This window comes from Chlamydotis macqueenii, chromosome 2 (genome assembly GCF_036417535.1).
Source record: "Chlamydotis macqueenii isolate bChlMac1 chromosome 2, bChlMac1.mat, whole genome shotgun sequence".
NCBI lineage: Eukaryota > Metazoa > Chordata > Aves > Otidiformes > Otididae > Chlamydotis > Chlamydotis macqueenii.
The window spans coordinates 119098490-119111323 of NC_141557.1; the positions used below are offsets into that span (position 1 = coordinate 119098490).

General features: G+C 36.5%; 1 protein-coding gene across 1 annotated transcript in view; it reads right to left on the minus strand.

The window, feature by feature from the left end:
* The window catches only part of PRKDC (protein kinase, DNA-activated, catalytic subunit), an 85949-nt gene that overhangs the window by 33914 nt on the left and 39201 nt on the right, over window positions 1-12834 (minus strand). The window contains exons 44-59 of the mRNA XM_086740790.1: window positions 12377-12442; window positions 11871-11943; window positions 11506-11654; window positions 9701-9838; window positions 9388-9507; window positions 8292-8435; window positions 7927-8078; window positions 7226-7357; window positions 6693-6804; window positions 5118-5242; window positions 4875-5024; window positions 4296-4469; window positions 3305-3403; window positions 2422-2632; window positions 1657-1846; window positions 1077-1292 (exon numbers count right to left, since the gene is read on the minus strand). Of these exons, the coding sequence (XP_086596916.1) occupies window positions 1077-1292; window positions 1657-1846; window positions 2422-2632; window positions 3305-3403; window positions 4296-4469; window positions 4875-5024; window positions 5118-5242; window positions 6693-6804; window positions 7226-7357; window positions 7927-8078; window positions 8292-8435; window positions 9388-9507; window positions 9701-9838; window positions 11506-11654; window positions 11871-11943; window positions 12377-12442 (2251 nt within the window). The remainder of the gene's footprint in view (window positions 1-1076; window positions 1293-1656; window positions 1847-2421; window positions 2633-3304; window positions 3404-4295; window positions 4470-4874; window positions 5025-5117; window positions 5243-6692; window positions 6805-7225; window positions 7358-7926; window positions 8079-8291; window positions 8436-9387; window positions 9508-9700; window positions 9839-11505; window positions 11655-11870; window positions 11944-12376; window positions 12443-12834) is intronic.

Here is a 12834-nt window from a genome sequence, read left to right on the forward strand (position 1 = left end):
GCACTAAAATTCATGAGTAAATTCACCTTGTAAGACAGATTTATTTTAAGGTCTCAAAGGCAAGTATGGCATTTGCACCATATTCCATAAAGTATATAGCTCCCTACATAAAAGAGTTGCTAAATCTATTCAAAGAATGGGTAATAATAATACAGTACTAAAAAATATAGTACTGAAGTTACTATAGTAACCTGAAGTTACTATTACAGAACTGTCACTGGATCAACTCCTGCTCAGTGTAGGCATGGACAAACGCCACCTTACAGACTGTTCACTTCAGTTCATTTCCTAGGAAAGAAGAGCGAACAAACAAAAACATATCACTGTAACTGGTACTTCCCTGGCAAAAGACCAGGGACTGACTGGAAGGCAGACTGAACTCTCTGTAGTTCAGCATGGTCCACGAAACATGGAAACTGAAATACCATGCCCTGAAACACCTCTCAGGTATTGAAATGGGCAATCTTTATAACTCTCTGCCTGAACTACTACCCCCACCCCTCCAGTCAAAATTTTAATGACACGGTCGGCATGTGTGAAATGGGGAGAAAATGGGGAGAAGGAGCCTAAGACATTCCAGAACAGTACTGATATTCTTCAGTTATTGACTGGGTGGATGAAAGAGCAGTCTCAGAAAATAGCACGGTAGTTCTAAAGCCAGATTGCAATCTATTCCAGATTGTGTCAGCAAAATTGAAATGGTTTGGAAAAAAATATATTGAAAGAGGTCTCTTCTTTAAAGACATAAACAGTTAAACTTAAAACAGAAGGGACAGAACTGTCTAACATCCATGCTATGATCGTCTTAAGGAGAAGTAGGAACGCAAAGATCACACCAGCTGATTTCTTACCCAGTCAGTTCTTTCATCTAGCAACATACAATTTTGCAATTCCTAGCACAATCTAGCTTTTTGCCACATGTTATGTATCACTATACATTCCTGGAAACAAAATTTCTCAAGTTGAGCCTCAATTAGAATGTCTCAGAGATAATGGACTGCCTGTCAAATAACTGACAAAGATGGTCTATAAAAATGTAATATTTATATAGAAATTGCATCATAAGGCTTACAAACCTTCAGTTTTGCTGTCCACCTCATCTCCAGGCAAACCTAACCTTTTTTTCCCAAAATCCGGCCCCACTGGTTTAAAGGTTGCTTGTTTAAATTTTTCACTCCGTTTGTTAACCAAAAGCATCGACGAAGACAAGGATTCAGAGGATGAAGGAACTGTATACTCTGCCAATGTGTCAATGCTACTTCCAGTTAGCCAATTAAAAGAACTTCTACCACCTGTAAAAATAGATTGTAAAAAAGCTGTAACATATCCACACATAAATCAAGTGAAAACATCTATGAAGTAGGTAATGTTCCTACCCCAAAAATATAATTCCCGGTGTTATGGGCAGAACAGATTTTAAGCTGTTAGGTAAATTATAAACTTATTTTACATTAGGCAGAACATAAAATATATATGAGACTGATAAAAATGTGACTGGATGTTTTTTCTCATAACGCAAAAAAAAAGCCTTTGAAAACAAAATATTAAATGCATTTACACTTTCACATTACAAATCCATATGCAACAGGAATTAAGAGAATGAAATAATTCCCTTAGCAAAAACGAAAATTTCAGAAGACTCTGGTCTGGACTTACTGACATGCTGTGTAGGTGTAAATTCATATTGCCGTTGGGTAGCCCTCACTCGACCACCGACTGACCCAGAGGCAGAAAGAGATCTTTCTTGTGAAAAATTCCTTTGGGTACTCTGAGAAGCTTGAGTCTCCACAAACAAAGGTGTGAGCATGGTACTTCGATAACGCCAGCTGGAATCAATTACAAAGTCCTGGGAACACAGAAATATTTTAATGTGAACAACAAGAATGGAGCCTTTTTGCCTTCCTTCCTTGAGATAGGCTAGCAGAAATTAAAGTACAGAATTTAAAACATCCCAGGTACAGGGGCAGAACTTGGCCATTAAAAAAAACCAAACCCAAACATATAAAAGTTCTCCATAGCTCAGCAAAAAAGCTCACTAATTTGGACTTCTTAGCTGAGGACTCATTTACAGTTCTTTCACCAGTATTCCTGTTTCTTCACAATTTTTCTCCAGTTTACGGTGCTTCTCTCCACTACTGTCTTTTTTGGGTATTTCAGTACTATACACATCAGCTATACTTGGTATATTTAATTATTTTAATTAAATCTTTCTTTTTTTGAAAAGAAAGCAAAATTACTGCCCCCTCAAAATCATCAAACTTCTGATACTGCGCATAACCGATGACAGTTTCAGCTTTCAACTATGGATACCAAACACACTCAAAAATCTCCTTCACTATGCTACTCTTGTCCAAGGAGTAACTACATTAAGGAATGGAATTTGTCACATGGTTGTACACAGGATAACACATTACACTTCACCTGAAATTTGCATTCAGACAGTGGATGTTCAAATATTTTTCTGGAATAATCCGGGCTCTTGCTGGTCATTTCAAGCAGAAAATTTGTGATTAGACTCAAGTACTGCGTTTCAATCTTGGCAGTATATAAAGAATTTAACAGTGACAGCATGCGATCAAGAATGTTTGTGGGTAACCTTGTCTCATCACTCCAAAAATTCCTAACAATTAATCTGTAAAGGCAAAGAATAAAGTTATTCTTTGCAGTTATCTGCAAACAGAAAACACAACACTATCAAAAAAAGTTAAGTTAAAAACCCCCCCACAATAACATTATAAAGCCTTCAACAAATCCTTTCATGCAATGGATCTTCCATTGAATTACACCAAATTTCTCATTCATCTACTACACTCAACGCCATTTGACTGATAAAAGGTTTGCTCTGAAAAATTATTTTGAGTTGTTTTCCTCTTGAAAAGTGCTAGGGGTGGATAAGCACAGAGATCTCCTATTCTACCTTTTGCTTCACCAAAAAAAACTTAATAAAACCACAGTCCTCCAACATTTAATCTATTTTTGTGTGTTTGTGTATAGTGAGGGCCTTCCTGTTGTTCAAAAACTCTAGAACATCAATGCAGAGTTAAGTCTAACATACTGAAACAACTTCTCCATGGCTTAGAAGTTTGTTCAAAAGATCTATGCTTCACTTACATCTGGTGTAACAGTACAGGATGCAATTTTATAAATTAACTTATTGGAAGAAAAGGAAATAATGTTATTTCACTGCTACTCTGTTATATTAAAATACTTAAAAACCCTCTAAGGATCAACTCTTTTGTTGAACAGAAGAGCAAGCAATTTAGGAATTTTTTACTTCAGACAGTCATCACAACTGTTTACTCACTGCAGTTCAGCATTCTCATCAATTAGTCCTTGAAGCAGCATTTCTTTTGCCAGTTTGAGTATTTCTTGAGAATCACCATCTGCTTGGCTTTCTGGATCACTGATGGTAGCAGAAAAAATATCTCTTAATGACTTCTCTCAAACAATCAATAGCAAAATAAGAGGATGAGGATGGTGAGAGAAAAGGAGTAATATGCCCTTCTCATAAAAATCTCAGCTTGGCATGACATTGCATTTTTTTAATAACAGGAGGTTTTCATTGCCAAAAATATCTTGTCTCTCCACTACTTAGAAAAGAATCAGAAAGCTAAGTAATTCATGCTAGGTATTTATTATAAAAGGCAAATAGAAGTAATTGAGTTTGCAAGGTTAAAACTGAGAAAAAGACAGAGAACTAGCTTTTCCCAAGTAATGTTGGAGTAAAAATTGCCTGTACTTTCTCTTTACAATAATTATCCATTCAAATTTCCCAAGTTATATTGGGAAAAAGCATATAACAGAACCAAACTAAGTCAGATGATTCAACAGCAACCTGCTTGTCAAACGGAGTACACATCTGTTCCCTACTCTAAGAGCTCAAACAGAAAAAACATCTTTATAGGATCAGACTGAAGGGATCCAGATCATGTCAAAGTGCCTTAATACACCTTTTATCTACAAGCAAATTTTTCTACCGTACAATTCTTAGTAGTTACAAATTCCGGCAACAAGAATAAAAGTGGGAACATCAGAACTAAGACATCTTATGCCATCACGCTGTGGTTATGCAAAATCCTAGTCCTGGGCTGAAGTTCAGGGCTAAGGCTTTGTCCCTCAGTGGAAGTGATAAACTTGCCATCAAAGGCCAGAGCTACTTAGACAAATCACAGGCTTTGTTCTTCTGAGAACTGGAAAAATCCCACACCAAGGAACACTGGAAGACAGTGTTGCAAGTACTTTCAACCCTGCCCGTGCCAGATCACTGAAAGACAACATCTACAGTGAATACACACCTGTAATTATCATAAATCCACATCAAAATATCATACATGCGCTGTCGACATATTACAGAAGGGTGAGAAATGAACCCTGTCACTCCAGGAAGAAGTTCTTTAAGTTCCAGTGGTTTTAGTTTAGACAGCATCTTGTACACTATATCCAAACAAACTCTTTGCCTTTCATCATCCCTAAAAGGAGAGGAAAAATAAGAATAGTTACATGGCTTTTCTTCTCACTACTACACACAGAACCAGAACAACAGTTTAGGTTTCAGCCACAATATGGCTTTGCATAAAGGGCTTTCCAGTTCAATTTAAGAGTAAGAACATAACTAAACTAATACATAGAACAGAAATTCACATCCCAGTAGTGTTGCACCTTAACGCTACGTAGGGTTTTTTGTTTGTCTTTCACAGTGACCTGACCATCTTAATACTTAACTCTCAAATTCCATTAGCTCAAATCTGGAGAGCAGTGACCAAAAAGTGAACATGAATTATAAATGGTTCTGAATGTAAAATGTTGCCCGCACAGAAAAAGTTATCAAGAAGCATAGACTATGCATCCACATTCGTAATCACATGACCACTTACCTGTGATTCATGATCTGGATAAATTCTTTACTTTTTAACTGCAAGTGGAGATCGGGTATTTCTTCCGCCCGGCTCAGTATTACTTCCAGGCAGTAGGTCTTCATCACACCATGAAGTTTGGGTATCAAAAAGAATACTGCATTCATAAACCTTAACATAACCAGAAGGCCACAAAGAAAAGCAAGTTATTTTCTATTATTCCTCTACAACTACAATAAACATACCATGTAAATCATAACATACCTGTCAGCAAGAGGTGGAAAATTCTTAACAACTTTATTCAAGCATTGAATAAACTTATCCTGTTGGGTGTTCTGATGATGTTTTAACTGTCTTATGACGCAATCATAAACTGGATCTTCAAGTACCTGAAAATGAGAAAGACAGTAAGACAAGCATAGCCATGAAACTCATAACCATCTTAATGGAACATAGTTCTGCTGCTGTACTGTTTGATTCTAGTGCATTTTGCTAGGTAAGATCCACCTGTCTCATCTTGACATTTATGGTGCTTCATGGCTGCTGTACAGCTATGTCTGGCAGAAATGTGATTGCCTGCTTAAACAACACATTTGTGAGCTTCCTTCGACTGGTTTGACATCAATGCCTTAATTTTGAGATACACATTGCTTAGTATGCTTAGATAAATAATGAGCAGCTTCGCATTCAGTATGACAGATTTCCAATTAATGAATGTAAAAAATAAGACACTTTTAGTGAAAAGGTGAAAAATAATCAGCAACCTTCACTTAATTTCAAAGAAATAGGTTTTGTATAGGATAAACTATTTGCACTGTCTTTGCTCATTTATTCAAAATAACTGCTTATCATGGAACTTGGAAGACTGTGAAAGAGAAGACTGCAGAAATTCAGTTTATGAAATACGCGCTACAAACTGTGAAAGAAGAACCAGAATGCAATTAGGTAAGGAAAGAAGAACAGCAGGGAGAGAAGTAAGAATAACCTACAAGGTCAGACTAGTAGTCCACCTAGCTGATAACTTGGTATTTTTTTTTCTCCAATAGCAGCTTTAGAATGATATTTAGGGGGAGCACATGAGCATAGCTGCACTTTGTCTTCCTTTTCTCTCAACTCAACATGCATCTGTCATTATATTAGGGATCTCAGAGCATACCTTGTTGCCTATTGTTTTTAGAATCTGTTCGTGGATTTTTTTGTGCATGAATTTGTCTAATTTCTCTTTGAACCTGCTGATGCTACTTACCCCAAGAACGTCTTCTGGCAATGAATTCCAGAAGTTCACTAACTGTTGCGTAAAGAAGTACTTCTAGAATCTGTTTCAAACTGATTTCTGTGAGCATCTAGCACTATCCCCTAGTTCTTGAGTAATAGTTTTGCATTCACCTTATCCACTACCTAGAAAATAACTGCATTCAAAGTTAAATGCAATACTTTTAAATTTTACATCAAAACTTACAAGTTATTAAACATCCTCAGATACAGATATTCAAGAATAAGCCTTAAACCTCCCAACTTGTTTTTTTTTTTTCTTAAAAAAAAACCTAAAACACTTTAAATGTACCATGACAGTGTTGCTGGTTGGCAAAAAGTTAACAATGCCCCAGAAAGAGACCTTTCACTATCAGCTCTGGAACAGGAGGACAAAAACTCTACACTTCGTCTGCTCTCAAACTCTTTTCCTCTTGAGTTAATAGTTTAAACCTTTAACTCAATCTGTTGGACAAAGACTGTTGAGTTCTAGATACATTCATTTTTGGAGCTAAATTGAGTAGTCATATAAAAGATGTACACAGAATTAAGACAGGAATGGTCAAACACACAATACAGTTCACTTACATTTTCTCTCTCAGCAATGGACTGAAGAGCAAGTCCCAACACTTCTGCTGCAGCTGCATAAACTTCTTTATACTTCAATAAGCCCATGTTGCTGATCAAAGCCTGAAAATACCTAACACAAAAGGTAGACTTGCTGTAAGCCACTATGCCAGCAACCAATTTTAAACCAAAAAAAAAAAACCTCACCTGAGCTGCCTAGGCAAGCAGTGACTGCTTTTAGAAGAGCTGAATACAGCAACGTCTCAAATCTCTGCTTTGGCAATTCCCAACTCTATTAATTCCCATGAAACTGTAACCCTGGGGCCCACTGTAAAAAAGCTTACAGCCTTCTAGATATTTTCCAAAATAAATGCAGTCTGCACTTTGCAGCTAGAAAAGCATTACATCTGACAGACAATAGCAAAGGGATGATGGGACAAATGATTGCAATAAACGAGCAATCCAGCTCCCATACTTCATACTGAAAAGTTAGACTTGCTCTCTTTGTCTTAAGCTTTTATGAAAATGATTCTCCATAAAGCTGCATTTCTCACCTGACACGATCTATTTCACACTTTGGGTCAAAAGGAGGTAAATTGTTAGCAAGAACAATTCCCAGCAGCTGAATTCCCACTGAGTTGTCCTTTGTATCAGGGTCTCCACTAGAAAATTTTTCAAATATTAAACTGTTGGATAAAAACACAAAAGTAATGATATACATGAAAAACTGAAAATACACACACAACTCATCACCCATTCTCTGTGTATATACAGATATATACACACATACAACCCCACCAAAACCAGTAGAAAGCATATATCCAGAAAGAAGTATTTAGCTTAAATTAAGAAGTCTTCGGGGGGGGAAAAAAAAAAAAAAAATCTAAAAAGAGATTGTAAGTCCACACAAATTCTCTGCAAGCAGTTCAGAAACACAGCAGATCGTAGCAGTCTTGCTAAAAGTGCACCAATATTCTGTGATAATACTCAAAATTTCAAATAAAACATAAGTCTTTGCAGAGATTACTCTTGCTTTTGTGGTTGCTGTTGTAATCCTTACATGTCCCCATTTCTCTCCTTGTTGTCTTGCAAATTAAGTTACAATCTTGGGAGGGTTCAGTTCTGAAGTTCTACTGTCAACTCTAGGGATAAAAAGTTTATAATTGCAGCTGAATTTACCTTTTCATCTCCTTTGATAATGTTCACTTATATTCTTGAAATACTGACAAAAGAAAGCAATTGTCTAAATGCTTACTTGTAAGGTATGGAGAGTGAGTTTTTCCAACACTCTACAACTGTCTTTATGATTTCCAGATTGTGTCTGAATACAGCTCTTTTTTGGTGAAAGGCATTCTTCATCAAGAATTCAAGTAATCTGTTCGCTAAAATCTCATCCTTAATATTCCCCTAAAATGTACAGGAGCAAAAATAAGCCTAGTGACTCTGATACAAAGGCATATATTGTTTTATGTAAGCAAGCAAGCAAAGAAGCTATTTTTGAAGTTAACATCTAAATGAAACAGTAGACCGATGTAGGAAATTATTATAAGCGCTTAAAACAAACTAATTCCTTACCAAATAGTCACAATAATAAGAAGAATTAATTTCACATTTCCTTACTTTGGGAGTGGCTACACTGGTCCAGGAAAGGATAGTAACTACTATTTCCACAACCATATAATGAATCCCTTCACCTCCATTGTTCCCAGAAACAACAAGCTGCAGCAATGGACCAAGCCACTGCTTTGCATACGGACGGAAAACCTATGGAAAACAGGAGAATCAATGATAAAGTACAAATTTTTGAACTATTCAATAACCTGTTGTTCAATAATCATTACAGGTAAGACTGCTAAATCAACCTCTTATCGCTTTGCTTAACCTCTGAAGCAACAATCACAAAAATTTCAAAATAGCTTTAAAACAGAAAGTATCCATAACTACATTCCTCACTTCCGCTTAGAAACTTAACCAAGTGTTCATATAAAATTAATTATTTCACTAGAGTCCACGTAATACAGCTCTCACATAGAAAACTTGTCTCTAAAGGACTTGAAAGAGTGTGTCCTTCATCTACCCTTCCATTTCAAATAGCTTTAGTAACAAAGTAGCCTTAAGGGTGTTAAAGCTTCTTGATTTAATTCTTAAATTCAGTCTTTTTGTATTTTGGATTTGGAATGCTTCAGACAGAAACATTATCTATTAAAATCACTGTATGAAATACAACGAGAATGTTTTACCCAAGAATGAGAGTTAGAAAACTTTTCTTCTCAGATAAGACACATTATGCTATCATAGTATCTTTCTGCAACCACAACATAATGTAGCTCTAAGTTTCTGTAAGACTCATCTGTGACCATTAAAAAACCATGATATTTGCTCCTTCAAAGATGGCAAACATAATCAGCCATGTCTCTTGCCCAGTATTAGTGAATCAATTACTTACAGTTTACAGAAGATACGTATTGTGTACACTCTCTACTTATTGAGGCAGAGTTTGGGAGAAAAAGTATTTATATTACATTCAAAATAGTGGCACTATCTGGAATTTTGGGCTATGAATGTGCTCTTTTTTATCACAGCAAACCATTCAATTTCAACGTCCCAAAAGTCTCAGTTGATAAAATATTTTACCCCAGAAGAGTTACACAGTTGATGTTCTAATACAACCTGTTATGTTAACAGAAAAAACGTGACCAAAAAAAAAATTACTCACATCTTCAGTATTAACAATAAGTTTTGCTATGAAGAGGCGAATATTTAGTGGTACTGATGGGTTTCCTAATTTGCCATGCAGAAATTTCATCCAAAGAGGAAGATCTACTGGAACTGTCCCCTGAAATGAAAAGAGATGAGCAAAAAATCAACTCAATTCTTGGACCAAATACCATGCCAAAAAGCCTCTGGCTTGAGCCACACAGGTCTCATTATAAAATAGCCATGAAAATCAATAAACAAAAGGATTCAATCATGACTCCCTTCTCAGTATAATTAGTGAAAAAACGCCAATTTTTTTTGTTAATACTGGCCTCCTCCACTTTGGGTGTGATCTGGTTCCTCTGCATATGTTTAATCAGAGTGGTCATAGTAGCCATACATTCATGTTGGTTGAGTTCATCCATTTCCAGCTCCATTTCATCATTTAAAGCCATGTATTCTGTGGGCTCCTGGGAGAAAAAAAAAAAAAAAAAAAAAAAAAAAGTGTTCCTATGGCTAATAACACCACTGTATTTTCTTTTAAATCATGATAATGTCATGAGTCATTCTGATCTTATCTCTGTTTACAGAGGGCCACAAAAATGATCAGAGGCCTGGAGCACCTCTTCTATGAATAAACACTTAGGGTTGGGACTGTTCAGCCTGGAGAAGAGGAGGCGCCAGGGAAACCTTATTGTGGCCTTTCGGTACTTAAATAAGGGGGCCTCTAAGAAAAATGGGGATAAACTTTTGGCAGGGCCTGTAGTGACAGGACAACGGGTAACGGTTTTAAACTAAAAGAGGGTACATTTAGACTAGATACAAGGAAGAAATTTTTTATGATAAGGGTGGTGAAGCACTGGAACAGGCTGTCCAGAGAGGAGCAGATGCCCCATCCCTGGAAACATTCAAGGCCAGGTTGGATGGGGCTCTGAGCAACCTGATCTGGTTGGAGATGTCCCTGCTCTTTGCCGGGGGTTTGGACTAGATGACCTTTAAGGGTCCCTTCCAACCCAAACGATTTTATGATGCTATGATTCTATGATTTGACTATAAGCTCAGTGTGCACAACAGAGAATATATCAAATGTGTTGTTCAATCAGACACCTCCCAAATATCTGTACCAGCTGTGCATGTCTTTTACTTTCTGTGCCAACAAATGCAACTTCATGTTACTCTGACTTCACTACCTGCCAGGACAGGTGTGGCAACTGCTGAAAGTAGGAAGAGTTAGCTGACCCTCACAGAAATTATTTCCTTTCATAGCTGAAAGAATGTGTTAACATCTTCCACAGGGGGAAACCTGTATTTTTATGGATGTGTGTATACTGACTAGCAACCACAGCAGCTCTCTCTTTTGCTACACAGAGTAAATCACAACAGTAAATTGCTTATAGTTAGAAATTACCACACAAAGCAGACAGAAAGTACATTTCTGGTTAACTTCACTGCAGCTAAAACACCTCCTTGCTCCAAAACATGGAAACAGTTTATCTTTACCAATGTTAACAGTTATTTCGACAGATTTCACCTTCAGGCTCTATGATACTTTTAGAAGCTTTCTTTCTGTTTTATAGCAAATATCTATCCTATTGGTATTACTGCTGATGAGACTTCAAGTCTCGGAAGATATTAAATGTTGTTCTTCCAAGAGCAACAGTTAAATACAAAGTGTCACAACAGGGATACAAAAATAATAAAGAATTTGATCATTTATTCTGTACATTTGATACAATCAGCTTGGCCAAGTGCCTTCAAAGACAAAAAGAGGGAAATGAGGAAACCAGATGCCTAACAACAAAATGCAACCACCACAGGAAACTCCTGAGCACACACAAAGTCACAAGTCACCTTTTCACAACTCAGGCTGGACTTCACTCACATTACTCAACTTTAGAAACCCAAGCTAGGGCATTGCTTTCCTCCAGCTGTAGACAGTGGAAGGAGGGAAGAAGAAAAATGACTGAGAGAACACAGTTCAAGTCCCCCTCCCTCATCTTCTGGAGGAACTCACTCTCAGTTAAGTAGAACAAATATAGAAGACTATAAATTTCTTTTTCTCAATTCCAATAAACATATGTAATTGCTAGAAAGCATAAAACTTTTCTTCCTGACAGCACATAAGTCACTAAATTACCTTTCTCCTGAAACGAGTGCTGGTAGCTGTAACATCTTGGGAGTTATAAGAAAAACCTTGGACTCCAGTAGAAAAATCAAACTGACTCATTTCTTCACTCAAACTGCTATCCATCATATAAGATGCAGAAGCTAAATACTTGGGTTCATCTAAATAGGAAAAAGAATAGACCATTAATCAAGGTAATTATAAGAAACAAGACCTTATTGGCCACTAAAACTTGAGAAGGTGGGAACTGGTTGTTAGATTAATCACACTGAACACTTTTATTTGTTCCTGCTACAGCAGAAATCAATTACCAACACATCAGTGAACACTGTAAGGTAAGAAGGCATTTTTTTCATAGTCATAAATGATTTTCATACCCTGATCGCTATTCCCTGCATTCCTGGCCTCCTTTCTAATAGCAATATACCGCTTCTTCCTTTCCAGAGGCACCTAAACGGCAAGAAATAAAGTTTGAAAATTAATTATTATTTTTATTTACAGTTTATTTACAATTATCTGTTTACAAACTGCCAATAAATGATTAAACCCATTTAACATGAATGGAAATCCCATGTTGTAAATTATTATAATTAATGCTGCAGAATAGCAGCTAAATTACTTATTCCTACAGCCATTCATAACCAGAGTAAGTGTGCTAAAAAGTATATTAAAGTTTTGTGCACTGCAGCTGTGTTCAAAATTTCAAGTCTAGATTTCTCTCAGAAACATGCATTTTAAAACATTAGAGGAGTACTCTATTTTTTATTCACTACAGAATCCTCTTTCTCTGTACGTGAGAATTGTCCCGGTCTACAGCGACTACACTATTAAAGCCATGCTCATTTTTCACTTGGGAACACTAAAGCCCAGAAATTCCACTCACCTCAATTTCTACAGGAAATGTATACTGACGCTTCAGGTCTATCAAATTTTCAAAAATCAGCAAGTTCTGCAAACCCAAGCACATTTGGAAATATTAAAATTATAACGCTGCACACAGTAACAATTGCTCTGAACGTATTTTATTTCTTCTTAAAAAACAACAGATCAACATAAAAAATTGAAAATATGGCATGTTTTCTCTTCTAGATCAATACTTTAAAGAAAATTTTGTTATTCAACTACTCAAGAATTAACAGCACAGACAATGTGCTCTGTAAAGAGAGTATCTCTTATTCAAGTATAATCCAAGCACTGGAGAACTTAAAAATCAGGTTTTTTCTCGTAGTTTAGAAAACTGATTGAGAGTGGAGGGAAAACAGGCCAAACGTATCACTACTTCACCGATTCCCAAATAGATGGTAAAACCTTCATCAGCAATTCAAATTGCATGATGGACCC